This window comes from Hemitrygon akajei, chromosome 23 (genome assembly GCF_048418815.1).
Source record: "Hemitrygon akajei chromosome 23, sHemAka1.3, whole genome shotgun sequence".
Taxonomy (NCBI): Eukaryota; Metazoa; Chordata; class Chondrichthyes; order Myliobatiformes; family Dasyatidae; genus Hemitrygon; species Hemitrygon akajei.
The window spans coordinates 14747656-14766083 of NC_133146.1; the positions used below are offsets into that span (position 1 = coordinate 14747656).

Here is an 18428-nt window from a genome sequence, read left to right on the forward strand (position 1 = left end):
AATAGAAAGGTTGCAGAGAGACATGGTCAGTTTAGGACTGTGGGCAAAGAAATGGCAGATGAGATACAATGTTGTGAAATGTACAATTGTACATTTTGGAAGAAGAAATAATAGGACAGATTATTATTTAGATGGGGAGAAAATTCAAAGCTCGGAAGTGCAAAGGGACTTGGGGGTCCTCGTGCAGGATACCCTAAAGGTTAGCCACCAGATCGGCAGTAAGGAAAGCGAATGCTATGTTGGCATTCATTTCAAGAGGAAAAGTGTATAAGAGTAAGGTGTTGGAGGCTCTATGGGGCACTGGTAAGACCTCATTTGGAATACCGTGTGCAGTTTTGGGCCCCCAATCTTAGAAGAGATGTACTGATGTTGGAGAGAGTTCAGAGAAGATTTACGAGGATGATTCCTGGAATGCAGGGGCTAACACATGAGGAGCGTTTGTCAGCTCTTGGACTGTATTTATTAGAGTATAGAAGAATGAGAGAGGATCTCATAGAAACATTTCGAATGTTGAAAGGGTTGGACAGAGTAAATGTGGAAAGGCTGTTTCCCTTGGTGGATGAGTCCAGGACAAGAGGCCACAGTCTTAGAATTAGAGGGTACCCATTTAAAACAGAGATGAGGAGAAATTTTTTTACCTAGCGAGTTGTGGATTTATGGAATTCATTGCCACATACAGCTGTGGAGGCCCGATCATTGAGGGTTTTTAAGGAGGAGATTGATAGGTATCTAATTAGTCAGGGTATCAAGGGATATAGGGAAAAAGCCAGAAATTGGAACTCAATGGGGGAATAGTTTAGCTCATGGTGGAGTGGCGGATCAGACTCGATGGGCTGAATGGCCTATTTCTGCTCCTTTGTCTTGTGATCTTGTTTAAGATGCACCCAGACTACAGCAGATGGAGGGCAAGGGAGAAAGTCTTTATAGGAGACTAAAATGATGATCTACTCTTCCCTCTGAGATAGAGGCAAAGGATCTCATTGACCTATTGTGACCAGGAACTGAAGCATTCTTTCCTCTGTGCTCACTCAATCCAAGATCACCATCATTAAATTCCTTTGGTGATGGTGAAGGGCCGCGCGGGGATTTTGCTCTGCACACATCGTCTCCTTTTCAGAAAGTACTTTGATAGCTATTGTGGTGCATTCCTGAGGCTGTGAAAGACTTCTGTGGAAAGATACATTAATCTGAGTTACTGTCCTACACAATTTTCTTACCCATTGCAACAAGGTGAAAATTCTTGTCCTGCTAGCAGACTGTGAACAATCACCTCCATTCTTCTGTAGTTCACAGTCCATCTTCTTCAGCACATCTTTCAGAACAGAATCCAACTGTTCACCTACAGGAGAATGAATCAAAAACACAGCATGTATCATAGCCACCAGCTTCACTATCCTATGTAGAAGACACAGGAAAGCAGTCACCTTGAAAAGATATTCCTGGCTGGTTTGTCTGCTCCAACCACCCACCGTCACCAGCCACCCCTCTCTCCATTTTATCAATGTGACTGCACTTACTTGCATTGGCACAGATGTTTCCACTGAAAATATAGCAAGGGTAATGGAGCAAGCAGGCTCCATTGTTAACCTGAGCCTGGGAATTTATTGTGGAACAATGGTGATCAAGATGTGAATGTACACGCCAGGAACCCATCACAACTTAAAACAATGAAGCAGTCAGAGGTTTTAACTGGGGAGCTGAGAATCACCATCCATACCATGCTCTCTTCTCATTACTACCATTGAGCAGGAAGTACCGGAGCCTTAGGCCCCACACACCAGGTTCAGGAAGTTATTCCCTATAAAGTAATTTGCAAGGACTCTTTAACAACTCATGTTCTCAATATTATTTTAATCATTTGCACAAATTGTCTTCCCTTTGTTGTTTGTTGGTTTTCATTCATGTTTAGTTTACCATAAACTCTTGCATTTCTTTATTTTTCCGTAAACGCCTGCACGAAAACGAATCTCAAGGTAGTATATGATAACATACACATACCTTTGATAATAAATTTTACTCTGAGAATTCTCTGGATGGTCTATCTTGGTGGAATTCAAATTGCAATTGGTTTATTATTGTCACATGTACCAATACAGTGCAAAGCTTGCCTTGCATACTGTTCAAACAGATTAATTCATTACAAACCCAACTGATTCTGCAGATGCTGAAAATTCAGAGTAACACAAAACTCTACAAGTCAGGCAACATCTACGGAGGTGAATAAACAGTGAACCTTTCAGGCTAATGGGCACTTGGCCATCTGAAAAGAGAACAAGAACCAGGCCAACTGCCTTCTCACCTGCTGGGTACTTGTTGATAAGACCCGCAACACATTTGGCAGCAGAAGTATAAGTGAATCGGTGGTTGCTGGAACAACATAGCTCCATCAGATGTGCTAACAACCTCTCTTGTTCAGGCACCACCACCTACAATACATTGAGAGACACCAGAGTTTCAGGGACATCATTATCAACAAACTAACTTACGAGATATCATTCAGACCTTTTCCTCTGACCTACCTTTCATTGAATGGATGAGAAATATTACCAGTTTGGCAACTAGAGTTGTCACATTGCATTCCAATATTAGTAGCAGAACAGATTTGAACTACCCAATTTCAATCACTGTATGGCATGCAAAGTCTATTGACTTTGAGTATCAGAGTAAGCGGCAGATAGTTCTAAACTCAGCCAGCTCCATCACGGGCACTAGCCTCCCAGCCTCAAGGACATCTTCAAAAGGCGATGCCTCAAGAAGGCAGCATCCGTCATTAAGGACATCCACCACCCAAGTCATGCCCTCCCCTCATTGCTACCATCAGAAAGGGAGCAAAGAAGCTTGAAGACACATACTCAACACTTTGGGAACAGCTTCTTCCCGCTACCATCAGATTCTGAATGGTCGATGAACCCATGAACACTACCTTCTATTTCGCTCTCATTTTGCACTACCTATTATTATTTTATATGTATTTCTTAATATTTGTAGGATATTTTATGTATTGCACCGTGCTGTTGCCGAGAAACAACAAATTTCATTACCCAAGTCAGTGACAATAAACTGATCGATTCGGTTGTACTCCTAATAGAGCCAAACTCACAGCTTCTGAGACCCAGGTTCAGCCCAGACCTTATTTATTCATTATTATTATTCCTCTTTTTGTATTTGCATTTTGTTATCTTTTGCACATTGGTTGTTTGTCCTGTTTAATGAGGTCTTCCATTGATTCTATTGTGTTTCTTGAATTTATTGTAAATGAAAGCAAGAAAATAAATCTCAGGGTTGTATATGGTGACACATCAAAACCTTGATAATACACTTACCTGGAACCTTGACCTTGGTGCTGTCTGTATGGAGTTTGCATATTTTCACATGTGACTGCATGTGTTTCTTCTCTCCCCACCCCCAGGGTCCTGGTCCTCTCCCACGTATGAAAGACATACAAGTTGGTAGATAAACTGACCACTGTAAATTGTCTTTGGTGGTAGAAAATGGGGGAGTTGACAGGAAGTGAGGAAAATAAAGAAATGGAACTGGTAAATGGTTGCTTGACAGTGAGTACAGAAATGCTGGATGATAGCTGGGGCCAGTTACACAGTAAAACTCTCTCTACGCTGTCCCTACAAATATTCCCTGGGCAGAGAGACAACCGGAGTTAGGTGCAAAAGGAAGTTGAAATGCTTTTCACATCGTTGAAAGAAAAACCAGTTAACATACTAGGTCCAAGACCCTTCATTAGAACACCAGATTCCAGATACCAAGTAAATCTCCCTCGATACTGTTCTATCACACACTCCCAGGACAGGGTTAGCATGGGTTAGATACAGAGTGAAGCTCCCTCTACACTGTCCCATCACACACTCCCAGGACAGGGACAGCACGGGTTAGATATAGAGTGAAGCTCCCTCTACACTGTCCCACCACACACTCCCAGGACAGGGACAGCACGGGTTAGATACAGAATGAATCTCCCTCTACACTGTCCCATCACACACTCCCAAGGCAGGGACAGCACGGGTTAGATACAGAGTGAAGCTCCCTCTACACTGTCCCATCACACACTCCCAGGGCAGGGACAGCACGGGTTAGATACAGAGTGAAGCTCCCTCTACACTGTCCCATCACACACTCCCAGGGAAGGGACAGCACGGGTTAGATACAGAGTGAAGCTCCCTCTACACTGTCCCATCACACACTCCCAGGGAAGGGACAGCACAGACGAGATACAGAGTGAAGCTCCCTCGAAGTTTTCAGAAACAAAGCTCAGATGTATGGCACCAGAGTAATATTTCCATTTCCAACACTTGAGCTTCCTGAGTAAGATTGTATCAAATCACTGCCATCCTAGGAACAACATGCAGCAGAGACGTGGTCACCTTTAATCTCCTCAATGCAAACTGCATTCCAGCTGTTGACCAGGAGATGCAGGACATTTTACTGACTGGATCTAAGCTGTGCGGTCAATCCAAAGTCATACTCACATTCTTTGGCAAAGAGCAAACAGCTGCCTGCAGAAGTGCTATTAACTGGGTCTGCGGCCATGGAGGGTTGGGACTCTGTAAAGACAGAAATAATGAAATCATTCAGAATACAGGAAAGCATCTGGAATTTCATGATTCTTTACAATGACAGAATGAATTTAAATCCTTGAATGCCAAGTGCTGCAGTCTGGTCAGAGCCCCTGGCTGATGCTTCTTCCCTCTTTCCCCCCAATCAAACTCACAGCAATATTCCAATTTTGATTAATTAGATTGCTCCATAAAGTACAAATCCACAGTGTTCTGGTCCGTGCAGTTGAGTGACAGGTGCAAGAAACTTCCAATGCTATAAAGTTGAAACTACTCATATAGTTCTGCTTCTCTAGGAATGCAAAAACTCCCAAGACCTCACAAATAAATACTGGACCTCTTTGATGGAGAAGCTGAAAGTTTCACAACTCCCTGAAAATAAAGTATTCCTGCATCTCATCAATAAAACGGTCACATACTAAAGCTTTGCTTTGGTCTTCACTGACAGTAGCTGACAGAAGTGAAGTACAAGAAACGGAATTGAGCATCACCTGCAATACCCAGAAACACCTCAGGGTGGTGCTGTAAACAAGATAATAATGAATCCAACATATACCATAAAACAATATTGAACAGGGACAGGCCCCCTCAGCCCATGATGCCTGTGCCAACTATGATACCAATTTAAACTACAGGCAGTCCCCGGGTTACATACAAGTTTCTGATTTATACATAAGTCAGAACAAGTACATCCAGTATTATTTAGTGTCAGTCAAATGTTTGTCTTAGTATATAGTATATATTTTACCTTTCTATGCATATAAAACACTTAAGAAACGCATGTATTCCAATAATAAACCGTTGCGTTGCTTAGTAATAATTGTAGCTTTCATCGGGCCAGGGCCTTTCACATGCTCCATTATTCTCACTTTATCCGTTATCCTTTAAAATTGTTCCAATCGTTGACTGACCGTAGCCTAATGCTTTTCCAATGACCGATGGCATTTCACCTCTTTCCAAACGTTTTATTATTTCCACTTTATTTTCAATCATGATCACTTCCCGTCAATGGAACAGAAACACTGCGGGCGGTGGGTCCCGAGCTGCACCGGCTCGCGAGGTCCGCTGGGTCCTAAGGACCTCTGCACTGAATTCTCCGGGTCCTAAACTCCACCACACTGAGACAGGTTAAATGGGACAAGTGGGGGCTATGCTGGATTTGGGTATTTGATCCTCCACAATATTCCGCATGGGAATTCAAACTGGAGGTGCCAGTGTTTTTTTTTTAAACGAGGTCGAGTTGAACGCTCGCCATCAACCCGGCACAGATGGTACGGGAGTCACTGAATCGACATTGACCCTGCACGGGAGCGGTCTGTCACTAAATCAAACTCAAGAACTTCCGTTCTCCAGCCCTGCGCTGATTTCACTGCGCTACCAGCTGACTGGAATGGGGGGGGGGGGGGGGGGGGCGGGGTCAGGATGAATCTTACTAAGAAAAATTTAAGCCAAATACAAAGTTAAACACTCAACACAGTGTCAACAGCAACGACTTAAAATGGCAGATGGCATTGCAATCTGACTTAAAATGGCGGATGGCATTCTCCTTCCTCGGTTCGTAAGTACGAGTTGTCTGTAAGTCGGACGTTCGTAACTCAGGGACTACCTGTAATTCCATCTGCCTGCATGTAGTCTTTATCCCTCTTTTCACTGCTTGTTCATGTGTCTTAAATGTTGCTATTATAGCTGCTTCACCACTTCCCTGGCACCTACCAGTCTCTCTCTGTATAAAGAATTTGCTCCATAAATCTCCTTCAAACTTCCCTCTCTTACCTTAAATCTATGAACTCCAGTAGCTGACACTTCCATCTTGAAAAGACTATCTATCCTATCTATGCCCCTCATATACACCTATACTGGACCCTTATCGCAGTGAGTCCAAGCAGTTTCTGTTAAAAGATTTAAAACCTGGAAATAAACCCGTTCACCTTCACTATCCAGTAAGGAATAGCCTTTATTCCAAACAGCTTGAATAGAAAGTTAGGTTTTAATTGCAAACGCAGGTCAGACTCTTTCTGGAGTAGTGCATGTTCCGGTCTGGATATTGCATCGACTGAAGTGATACAACACATTTACTAAAGTGGTGTGAAAGAAATGAATTATGAGGACAGCTTCCATTAGCTGTTCTCATAATTCCATTCTTTACCTTAATAATCAGAGGTTTAGCAGTGAAGTGGGTCATTAAAATTCTCTATGAACACAAGATCATAAAGCTTCTCAGCCTGTGCTGCAATTTAATAGAATTATAACAGATCTGACTGCAAACTCTGCATTTCTGTTGACCAATAGTAATCTTCCATCCCACTGCTTATCAGCAGGTACCACCTGCCTTAAAAAATTCAGAGGCACCTTTACCACCTTCCTTTGAGGAACAGTTTTAAAAACCGATGACTGTCAGAGAGAGAAAAAACAATTACTCCAACTGTTTTAAATGGGCAATCCGTTATTTTTAAATAGTAATCCATCTCTTCCCGCATTTTCTCACATGCAGAACATTCCCTCACAAACATCCATCAGAAAATCCTCAGGATTTTAGACAATTCAATTGCTACTTCTCCACTCTTCTGAAATCAACAGAAGCTTAAACTGTGCAACCATTCCTAGTACCAGGATAATAAACCTTTCCAATGCACTTAGAGTATATCCTTCCTCAAACAGCACTGTACACACCACTCCAAATGCAGTCACATCAATACACTTGAAAGAGCAAGCTCTACTTTTGGATACATTACCTTTTCCAATAAACTAATATTCTTTGAGTGACCTGCATGCTAGCCTTTTGCAAATTTTGCATTAGCACATCCAGGTCCCTCTGTATTTCAAGAGCTCCATAAACTCTCATCCTTTTGGTAGTATGAATGTTAAATATTTTCCTTCCTAAATAGATAATTCTACACATTTCCACAATACACACCATTTTCCATTTCTTTGTTCCCTTGGTTACTCCTGTCTACATCCTATAATAGCCTCCTTACATTCGTTCTCCTCATGACTGACCTTTAAATCATAGAACAGTACAGGCCCTTTGGCCATAATGTTGAGCCAATATTTTAACCAACTCTAAGACCTCCAGTCCCACACAGCTCCTCACTTTCCCATCATCCATGAGCCTATCTAAGAATCTCTTAAATGTCTCTAATGTATCTGCTTCAAACATGAGCTCTGGCAGCTGTTCCACACATCCACCACTCACTATGTAAAAGAAGTTGCTGCTCAGGGATGGAAAATTGTTTCCGATTAGCCAGCTGGAGACTGCCTTTCTGATTGGAAAGAGGTTACCAGTGATGCAAAGAGATTGGCATTGGGTACTCAGCAGTTCACAGTTTGCGTGAATGTTTTGGATGAAAGTGCGATTGCTAAATCTGCTGAGATCACACTTGGAATATTGTATTCAGTTCTGCACGTCTCATTATAGGAAACTTTGGAGAGGAGATTTACCAGGATTAGAGAGCATATCTTATGATGAAAGGCTGAGCAAACAAGAGCTTTTTTCTTTGGAAAGGGAGATGACTTGATGGAGGTGTACAAGAGCATAAGAGGCAAGGATAGAGTGGACAACAAGATACTTCTTCCCCAGGGCCAAAATGGTCAATGTGAGGGTAAAATTTTAAGGTGATTGGAGGAAATATAGAAGGATGTCAGGGTAGATATTTCTTTTATTTACTTATTTTACACAAAGAGAATGCTCTGCCAGGTGGCCGAGACATTGAAAAGACTTCAGATAGGCATGTGGATGAAAGAAAAATGGAGGGATCAAAATTAGGCCATTTAACCCATCGAGTCTGTGCTGCCATTTCAGCATGACTAATCCATTTCCCTCTCAGCCCCAATCTCCCGCCTTCTCCCCGTTCCCTTTGTACTCTGACTAATCAAGAATCTATCAACCTCTGCCTTAAATATACCCAAAGACTTGGACTCCACAGCCACCTGTGGCAATGAATTCCAGATTCACCACTCTCTGGCTAAAGAACTTCTTCCTAATCTCCACTCAAAATGGACACCCCACTCTTCTGAGGTTGTGTCCCTAATCTTAGACTCTGCAAGAAACATCCTCTCCACAATCACTACGGAGGCCTTTCAATATTCGATATGTTTCAATGAGGTCACCCCTCATCCTTCTGAATTCCAGTAGAGGCCCAGAACCTTCAAACGCTCCTCATATGAGAAGCCTTTCAATCCCGGAATCATTTTATGAACCTCCTTTGAACCCTCTCCAATGTCAGCACATCCTTTCTTAGATAAGGGGCCCATAACTGCTCATTATATCCAAGTGAGGCCTCACCAGTGCTTTATAAAGCCTCAACGTTATATCCTTGCTTTTATATTCGTCCTCTCGAAATGAATGCTAACATCACATTTCCCTGCCTCACCACTGACTCAGCCTGCAAATTAACCTTTGTGAACCCTGCACAAGGACTCCCAAGTCCCTTTGCAGCTCAGATTTTTTGAATTTTCTCTCCATTTAGAAAATAGTCTAGGCTTTTATTTCTTCTACCAAAGTGCATGACCACACAATTCCCAACCTAGTATGCCATCTGCCACTTCTTTGCCCATTTTCCTTTATCTAAGTCTCTCTATAGCCTCTCTGCTTTCTCAAAACTACCTGCCCCTCCACCTATTTTCATATCGTCCGCGAACTTGGCCACGAAGCCAATTTCTGTCATCTAAATCATTGCCATATAATGTGAAAAAGAGTGCTCCCAACACACATCTGTGGAATACCACCAGACACCGGCAGCCGATTGGAAAAGGCTCTCGATTCCCACTCTTTGCCACCTACAAATCAACATTGCTCTATCCATGCTAGTATCTTTCCTGTAATATAATGGGCTCTTAGCTTGTTAAGCAACCTCATGTGTTGCACCTTGTCAAACGCCTTCTGAAAATCCAAGGACACAACAACCACTGATTCTCCTTTGCCTATCCTGCTTGTTATTTCTTCAAAGAAATCCAACAGATTTGTCAGGCAACATTTTCCCTTAAGGAAACCAAACTAACTTTAGCCTGTTTTATTATGTGCCATCAATTACCTTGAAACCACATCCTTAACAAGTTAATAAGAATTAATAAGTTAAAACAGCTGGCCAGTGGTATAATTGCATCCGCACTGGACTTTGAGGCGTGTGGTCTCAGGTTCGAATCCGGCCGGCTCCTTGAATGCTTTCTGTCCGTGCTGGGTTGAGCAATCAAGCTAGCAACTCGACCTCATAAAAAACAGACAAAAATGCTGAAGAAACAGCGAGGCTGCCACCTGATGTGACTCAAAGCACGGAAAGGAAAGACAAAAGGTTGGTACAACATCACGGGCAAAGAGCCTGTATGTCAACAATATAACTGAGATGTCCAAGTGTCACAGCTCTCAGCTCGATTATTGTCCTGAATTTGATGGTGGTGTCAGGGGTGGGTGGGGTGTGGGTTGTCGTAAGGACAAGATGAGTGAGTGGATGATTTTGCAGATGGAATGTAATATGGAATATGTATGGTCATCTGCGCACTTTGGTGCATATTCAGGAAGAGTATCTTTAATCATGAAAGACTGGGTAGTAGTAATGCTCAATGGAGCCAAGGTGGGCTTATAAATGTGACATTGAGAGCTAGTATGTGGGCTTTACGTCTTTATGCTTAACTTAAAAAGCAGTAAACGAGGGCAACTAGTACAATTAGCCTGTATTTGGAAGGTTATTTGGTTTTGGCAGCCTTATTGCAATCATACCTTAGCAAGAACTTAGAGCTTTGCACACAGTTTTGATCTTACTTGAGGAATGAAGTACCCACCAAGGAGTGAAAAGAATCCCTGGTTCCTGCCATGGCAGGATTGATCGAAGAGGGGGGACCAGGCACTGTATTATCTGAAGTTCAGAAAACTGATAGGCCATTTCATCAAACCTCACAAATAGTCAAAGAATAATTAAAAACTACAGGTAAGGAGACTGTTACCTTTGACTGCAGAACCCAGGACGGGGGGGGGGGGGGGGGCAGTTTCAGAATAAAAAAGTAGACTATTTACTACTGGGACAAAGAGTAATTTTCTTTTTTACCCAGGGTGGTGAGCTTTGGCATTCTCTCCTGTGGATGGCTGTGGAGCACCATCCTATTCCCTACTTGTTATGTCCTTATACAAAAGGCAGTGGAAATGGAAACCACAAAAAAAGGGTTTAAAAAGGTGAAAAACAAACAAAACTTTCAACACAAATTGGTAAATACATCATGGATATGGAACAAGAATGTACAAGAGGCAACTACATTAGGGACATTTAAGAAACTTTTAAATAGGCACATGGATACCAAAAAATGGAGAACATAGTAGGAGGGAAGAGTTAGATCGATCTTAGAGTAGATTAAAAGGACAGCACAACATTGCGGACTGAAGGAGATGATATGAAGGGATGAATATCTTCTTACCATTAAATAATTCCCCATAATTAATGGTTGTCATAGCTGGGGAGGGGAAGAGAGGAGGTAGTGGGGATTTACCACCTGTTAAATACACCCAATGGCATGCATCTCAAATAGCCTCTGACAATGAAGTCCAGCTCCTGGTCATCACGTGGCAGAACCATTTCAACAGCGGGGTACTGGGGCTAAAAACCAATCGCTCCGGGCAAATGGGGCTTATCAGCCATGGTTGGTGGCTCATCTAGAAGGAAAACTCTGATCTCAAACATCCACTGGCCTTGCAGCTAGACCCACACACGGGGAAGACTTCGGGAGAAAACCATTAAAGAAAAATCTGGAGTTGGAGCACCTATGGCAATCCTACGTTGAATTCAACACTGACTGGCAACTCCTGTGATGTTGTGAGGGCTGAACTATATCGATTTCTGCCGTTCCTTTGGATTCATCAGCTGCATGGAGAGGGGAACACACAAGGGCAACAGTTTGCTTTCCATATCGTACTGCCCTTGCCTGCGTACAGACAGCTAGTATGCAACATCCATGGGCAACCTGACCATTATTGAGAAAAGCCAGAGGTACTCACGTGAAAAGGATGGAACTTTCCAGGACGGTTATCTTCAGGCAGGAAGGAATCATTCCCATCAAGGAACAAGGCAACAACCTGTGAGACTGTCCTGGAAACTAGTCTGAGGTAGGGTCAAGCAAGAAAGGAAAACTTTTTTTTAAAACCTTGCATGTCAGCACTGCATTAAGTCATCAAAAAACAATAATGCAAACATTGAATGATTGCAGAGCAATCTGAAATTTGCAGAGCAGACTCAATGGGTTGAATGGCCAAATTCTGCTTCTATGTCTTATGATAGAATTAGGGTAATAATACAGTCAACATTTCAGACCGAGACCCTTCATTAGGATTACAGTCAACTGTTTACTCTTTTCCATAGATGTAGCCTGACTTGCTGAGTTCCTCCAGCATTTTGTGTGTGTTGCTCAAGACTTTTAGCATCTGCCAAGTCTCTTGTTTCATAAAAAAAGCTATGCTTTTCTATAAAACACTCACTATTTGAATATGACTATCACTGGTAAGGCTGGTACTTATTGTGCAGTATTACTCAAACCCAGAGAGATGGGTTGTTGTGTCATCTCGAGCTAGCATTATGAAGACACAAAAGACTGAAGTAACACACAAGATTCTGGTGGAACTCAGCAGGTCAGGGAGCATCTATGGAGAGAAATGGCCAGTGAACAGTTCAGGTCAAGAACCTTCATCTTCCCTCACAAGTACAGGAGTCTGAAGACACACTCAGTATTTTAGGAATGGCTTTTTCCCCTCCGCCATTAGATTTCTGAATGGTCCACAAACACTACTTCACTACTTTTGCTCTCTTTTTGGCCTACTTTTTAAAAAAATACAGTCAGCCCTCCTTATCCACGGATTCCGCATGCGCGGATTCAACCAACCAGGGATCCGGAAAACCCAGAAGTTCTCTCTCCAGCACTCATTGTTTGAGCATGTACAGACTATTTTTTCTTGTCATTATTCCCTAAACAATACAGAATAACAACTATTTACACAGCATTTACATCGTATTAGGTATTGTAAGTAATCTAGAAATGACTTAAAAGTACAGGCAGTCCCCGGGTTATGAACGAGTTCCATTCCTGAGTCCGTCTTTAAGCCAGATTTGAAGTCGGAACAGGTACATCCAGTATTATTTAGCGCCAGTTAGTAAAATGTTTTTCTTAGTATATAGTATATATTTTACCCTTCTATGCATATAAAACACTTAAGAAACATACATATTTCAATAATTAAACCACTGCTTTGCTTAGTAATAATTGTAGCTTTCATTGGGGCAGGGCCTTTCACATACTCCATTAGAAATGTTCTGATCGTTGACCGACTGTAGCCTATCGCTTTTCCAATGACCGATGGCATTTTACCTCTTTTCGATCGCTTTATTACTTCCACCTAATTTTCAATTGTGATCGTGACTAGTTTCGTGAACAGTAACACCACGGATTCACAGCTGCGCCAGGTCCTAATGCCCACCACACTGAGACAGGTTAAATAAGGGACTTGAGCATCCGCGTTTTTTGGTATCCGCGAGGGGTCTCAGAACCAATCCCCCGCGAATAAGAAGGGCTGACTGTATTTCTTATTGTAATTTATAGAAACTTTTATGTATTGCGCTGTACTGCTGCCACAAAATAACAAATTTCATGACACATCAAAGACAAAAACCTGAACCTGATTCTAAAAAAGATTAGGGAACATGCTGCTGAATGGACTACACCCAGTTACTAATGAGACAGCCAGTGCGGAAGAAGAGGACTGTTTAGTGTTTTAAAAGGAGGAAGCTGCAGCTTGTACTAAACTGAAGGACAGGAAGTGGAGGATAATTGTTTCTGCTGGAGGGAAGGAACTGGAAAGGAACCAGTTGTTTCAGCCTAGTTTCAACAGAGAGAAAAAAACAGAAATGTACGTGTTCAAGGGCTGCAAACCTTCCTCTCATTGTTTATACAAAATGCAAAATTTGTCATTGCCTGAATTACACCGAATGGGGAAAGGCAATGCAAACACCTGTTCGGCCGCAAATGCAACTGGCAAGACAGCCCTTCGACAAGCACGAGGGCAGCACGGTTCTGTAGTGGTTAGCACAACGCTTTACAGCACCAGCGGCCCATGCTCAATACTTGCCGCTGCCTGTAAAGAGTTTGTACATTTTCCCCGTTAACCACGTGGGTTTCTTCCAGGTGGTCCAGTTTAAAGACATATTAGTTGATAGCTTAATTGGTCATTGTAAACTGTCCTGTGATTAGGCTAGGATTAAATTAGGGGTTGCTGGGTGGTGGAAGGTCCTATTTGCACTGTAGCCCGATAAATAAATAATTAATAAACACAAGAGCGTGGTGACACTTGCGGGCTTCTCCCAGCACATCTTTGGACTGTGTTGGCAGTTAATACAAGCAACCCGCTTCACTGTTTGCTTCGATGTACAAGTGAAGAATAAAACTAATATTCTTCATCTTCAAATTTAACACTGTCCTGTCTTAGAATTACATTACATTCCTTTCAACTTTACTGGGTCCAAAACAAACACTGAACTACCTCATGGAATATTGGCCAGGACACTAAAACCAGCTGCCCTTCATCATTCACTACTACGGGACAGTCAGCAACGAAAAGACGATGACTATCTTACACAACAAACTGCCCACTTTCATCTGCAATTGTTTTTGCATCAAGTTCGGGAGCGTCACTAATAATAAACAGAGCCCAAGAAAAGAAAAGCTGTTATAGATTTACAATTCATATTCAGATAAATAAAGGGTGCTTTTGACTAAGTTTTCATTTGGGCAGAATTAATTTTAGACAAAGGTAACATCTTTACTAATAGCACCTGGCCCACATGCATCGGACTGGTTTCAATCATTGAAGGGAATCAGATGAATTATCTTCAGAACATTTTCCTCTATTGGACTTTTCATCTCTCCCAGGTCTAAGAAAGGGATGGGGTGGAAGGGGAGCTGAGATTATAGGGTTGACTGACTATTTACCTGGCCATCAAGTAGAAATAGTGAAAACTTACTCTGTGTGTCTGTGACTGTAGGCAGTGCTGATCACTGTCCCCACTGCAGTGATTACCTTTTCTTCACACAGGATCCCAAGTGGAATTTCGGAGTCAAACCCTACAGCAGAAGCTTCAAGAAAAAAATTACAATGAATAATGCCCACGTTTCTTCAGTTTTGTTGTAAATAACCCCTCTATGACAAAAGCTCAGAATTAAACCCACATTTACGAAAAAGGGAAATCTAAGGTCTAGAGCAGGGGTGTCAAACTCATTTTAGGTCACGGGCCAGATTGAGCAAAATGCAGCTTCATGCGGGCCGGATCAGTCGGATGCGTGCGAACGCAGCTTTCGTTGCCTCCGTTTTTTCAGCCTGCTCTCATGTGTCTCAGTCTCTGCTATAACTACAAAGTGTTTCACTTTACAAATTCCGTTTCTCATGAAGAAGACTGCCGAGCAAGACTGCCGAATAAACACTAAAAACCCTGAAAACCTGGTACCTGAATAAACTCAGCATTAGCCATATCATACGCCATAGGCACTTCGATTACTGGGGCCAGCTTTAATAGTAATTAGATATTATCTCGTGGGTCAAAGATAATTCCACCGCGGGCCGGATTTGGCCCGTGGGCCTTGAGTTTGACATATATGGTCTAGTGCATCACCAGAAACAAGTCAGATAGTGCTGTTTGGAAGCACCTGCTGGGACGATGCATCCATTGTTAACATCCGCATGGCTAATTTGTTATCACAGAATAATAAGAACAGAGGAAGTGTACTTTGGGGTGAAGGCCAGATTTACACACATCAATGAGCCATTAATCCATTTGGGTTGGAGTCAAATTATTGATCTGTCTGTTTCAGAGTGAACTTAACATTTAAACCTTCTCCTCATTACACTGAAGATGTGACTAAGTATATAAATTACCAGAGCAACAAATCAACTAAAACAAATGACTGTAGATCCTATAATTCTGAAGTAAAAACAGAAAAGAGACATTCAACTTGTCAGGCAGGATTAGAAGATAAAAAGACAGTTAACCAAACAGATCAATTCATTAGAGGTAGAGAAAGTTGAGAAACATTTAGCTCCAATGAAAGGGCATTGACATGAAATGTTAACTGTGTTACTCTCCACGTATACATTGAAGCAATGAAACATACAATGAAATGCATCATTTTGTGTCAATGGCCAACTCATGTCCGAAGATTGTGTTGGGAGCAGCCTCAAAGTTTCACCATGCTTCCAGAGCCAGCATAGCATGTCTACAACTTATTAAACCTAACCGTATGTCTTTTTTGGAATATGGGAGGTAACTGGAGCACCTGGAGGATACCCTTATGCCACAGGGAGAAGGTGCAAACTACTTACAGACAGCCATGAGAATCAAACCCCTATTGCTGGTACTGTAAAGTATTGCACTGACTCCTAGGCCACTGTGCCACTCCTTAATGGTGAGACGTTGTCTGACTTGTTGCATTTCACTTTCTTGTTAATGAGATTCCCTTTCGCCCTCCACAATACCAGCCCAGATCACCACTTAACATACCACCCAATAATGTAGTCAGAATTCTTGGATACCCACTTTGCAAGAGACAACCCCACCCAGGCCCCTAGGATCAGTGAGAGGCCAAATGCCTTTGTGCATGTATGGCGTGAATGGGATACACAGTTCCAGTACACTTCTGACACATGGTCACAATCAATGACTGTGGATAAACAGGAGGAAGGTAGGCAATGCCCCAAGCAGTGGACTCCATTAGTAGACTCAAGACTGATCTGCAACTCAACTGCATCCTTTCACCTATGCATTAAATCTTTAATGCAATTGTCTGGCAGAATCTGAGCTCCTGTATCAGTTGCTTTCTGTGGGAAAGGATTCTACAATTCACCAACTTTTTGCATGAGGAAATGTTTATTAATTTCTGTCCCAAATACACTGGCTATGATGTTGGCATCACACCCCCTCATCCAAGGTGCAATACTAAAAACTTTTCGTATTGTGGAAGCAAGGTGGTGGGGGGGGGGGGAGAGAGAAAATCTGGCTCAGTGATGATTTGATTTCCATTTCTAGTCAACCTGGCTCCTCCATTCAGCAATGTTGCTGTACTGAAAGTACCTGATTGAGACTGAGAGAGCTACTTCTGCCAGTGACATTACAGAGTGCTGCCCTGTCAGACAGTATGTTTTAAGACTGAGGCAAGGCAGAAAAATTAGGGAGCTAGGAAAATCCAAACTTAAGAGCAGCAGGGTAGCGTAGTGGTTAGAGAATGCTTTACAGAACCAGCGATCTGGGTTCAATTCCCACTGCTGTCTGCAAGGAGTTAGTACATTCCCCTCAAGACACAATAGGTTTCCTCCCACATTCCTGAGATGTATAGGTCAGGGTTAGTAAGCTGTGGACATCCTAACCCTAACACCTCCAGTACACACAACATCCTCGGACTGTGTTGGTTGTTGACTCAAATGATGCTTTTCACCGTACGTTGCGATGTACATGACAAATAAAGCTGACCTTTCTTTAAAAGTTCAATTCACAGTCAGTCACTCCGCAACAGCTTGAGTGGGTGAGTGAAAACTCAGACAGTGGAAGTTAATGTGGGGATGTCTGAGGATATGCACTTTAGTGGGAGGAATCTGAAGGCAGACTATTATCTCAATAATGAAACTCTGCATATGAGTGAAGTACTGTCTTGTTCACTAATCACAAAATGTTAGCAGGAAATACAGCAAATTATTACGGCATATTGGCCTTCATTGCAAAAACATTTTGAAACTGGCGAGTTAAAATTATACAATGCCACACCTGGAGTACCGTGCAGTTTCGATCCTTTATTTACGAAAGAAGACAATTCAAGAGACTCTCAAAGTTCATTCTTAGGCTGAGAGTTTTCCAACTGAGAGCGGCAGAAGAAATTAAATCTATATTCTCTTGAGTTTAGAGGAAAGAGGCATGAGCTTATGGAAAGATCTACGGGGGGGGGGGGAATGAGAGGAAATATTTCAAGATGTTTCTACATGGAAGAAGAATCTCAAACGAGGGAACAAAGCTGCAAGATTACTTACCTTTTGTTTAAAATTGAGGTGTGCAGATAGTGATGGAGGGCTTCAACCCAAAACATTGACAATTTTTTTCCTCCCACTCACAGAGATGCTGTTTGACCTGCTGGATTTATCCAGTGGATTGTTTGGGACTGATAAGGTTCACCTCAGGTGCATGCACGACAACCAAGTTCAATGACCCTCGGCAAAGTGACATTCTCACTTGACAAATAATAACTTTGAAAGGAAACTGAATAACTAAATAATTGAAAATAAAACATCTAAGAGGACATTGCTGTCAGAAAGCCAGTACTTTGATTAACCTCATCCTGTGCCAATGGAAACAATGAGAAATATGCCGCAGACACAAGAGACTGCAGATACTGGAATCTGGAGGAAAAAAATAAACCATTGGAGGAACTCAACAGGTCAAGCAGCATTTGCAGAGGCAAAGGGATGTTTGATGCATCAGTCCTAATGCAGAGTCCCAGCCCAAAACGCTAACCGACACTTTACATTCACAACTGCAATTCAGGAACAGTTATTACCTCCAACCACCAGGCTCCTGAGCCACATAGATAACTTCACTCATCTTATTCTGACCTGATTTCACAATCTATACAGACTCACTTTCAAGGACTCTTTACAACCCAAGTTCTAGGTATTATTTATATATTGCACAATTTGCCTTCTTTTACATATTGGTTGTTTGTCAGTGTTTATTTATGAACAGTTTATTTCATAAATTCAATTGTATTTATTTATTAATGCCTGCAAAAAAATAAATCTCAAGACAGTTTATGGTGACATATACGTAGTTCGATAATAAATTTACTTTGACTTTGACC

The 18428-nt window shown here is 42.1% G+C and overlaps 1 protein-coding gene across 5 annotated transcripts in view; it reads right to left on the reverse strand.

Moving 5' to 3' along the window:
• Window positions 1–18428, reverse strand: part of mms19 (MMS19 homolog, cytosolic iron-sulfur assembly component) — an 82803-nt gene that overhangs the window by 21129 nt on the left and 43246 nt on the right. For all 5 annotated transcript variants that reach the window (XM_073027003.1, XM_073027007.1, XM_073027005.1 and 2 more), the window contains 5 exons: window positions 14558–14669; window positions 11548–11650; window positions 4482–4556; window positions 2300–2426; window positions 1218–1339 (listed from right to left, as the gene is read on the reverse strand). In XM_073027003.1, the coding sequence (XP_072883104.1) occupies window positions 1218–1339; window positions 2300–2426; window positions 4482–4556; window positions 11548–11650; window positions 14558–14669 (539 nt within the window). The remainder of the gene's footprint in view (window positions 1–1217; window positions 1340–2299; window positions 2427–4481; window positions 4557–11547; window positions 11651–14557; window positions 14670–18428) is intronic.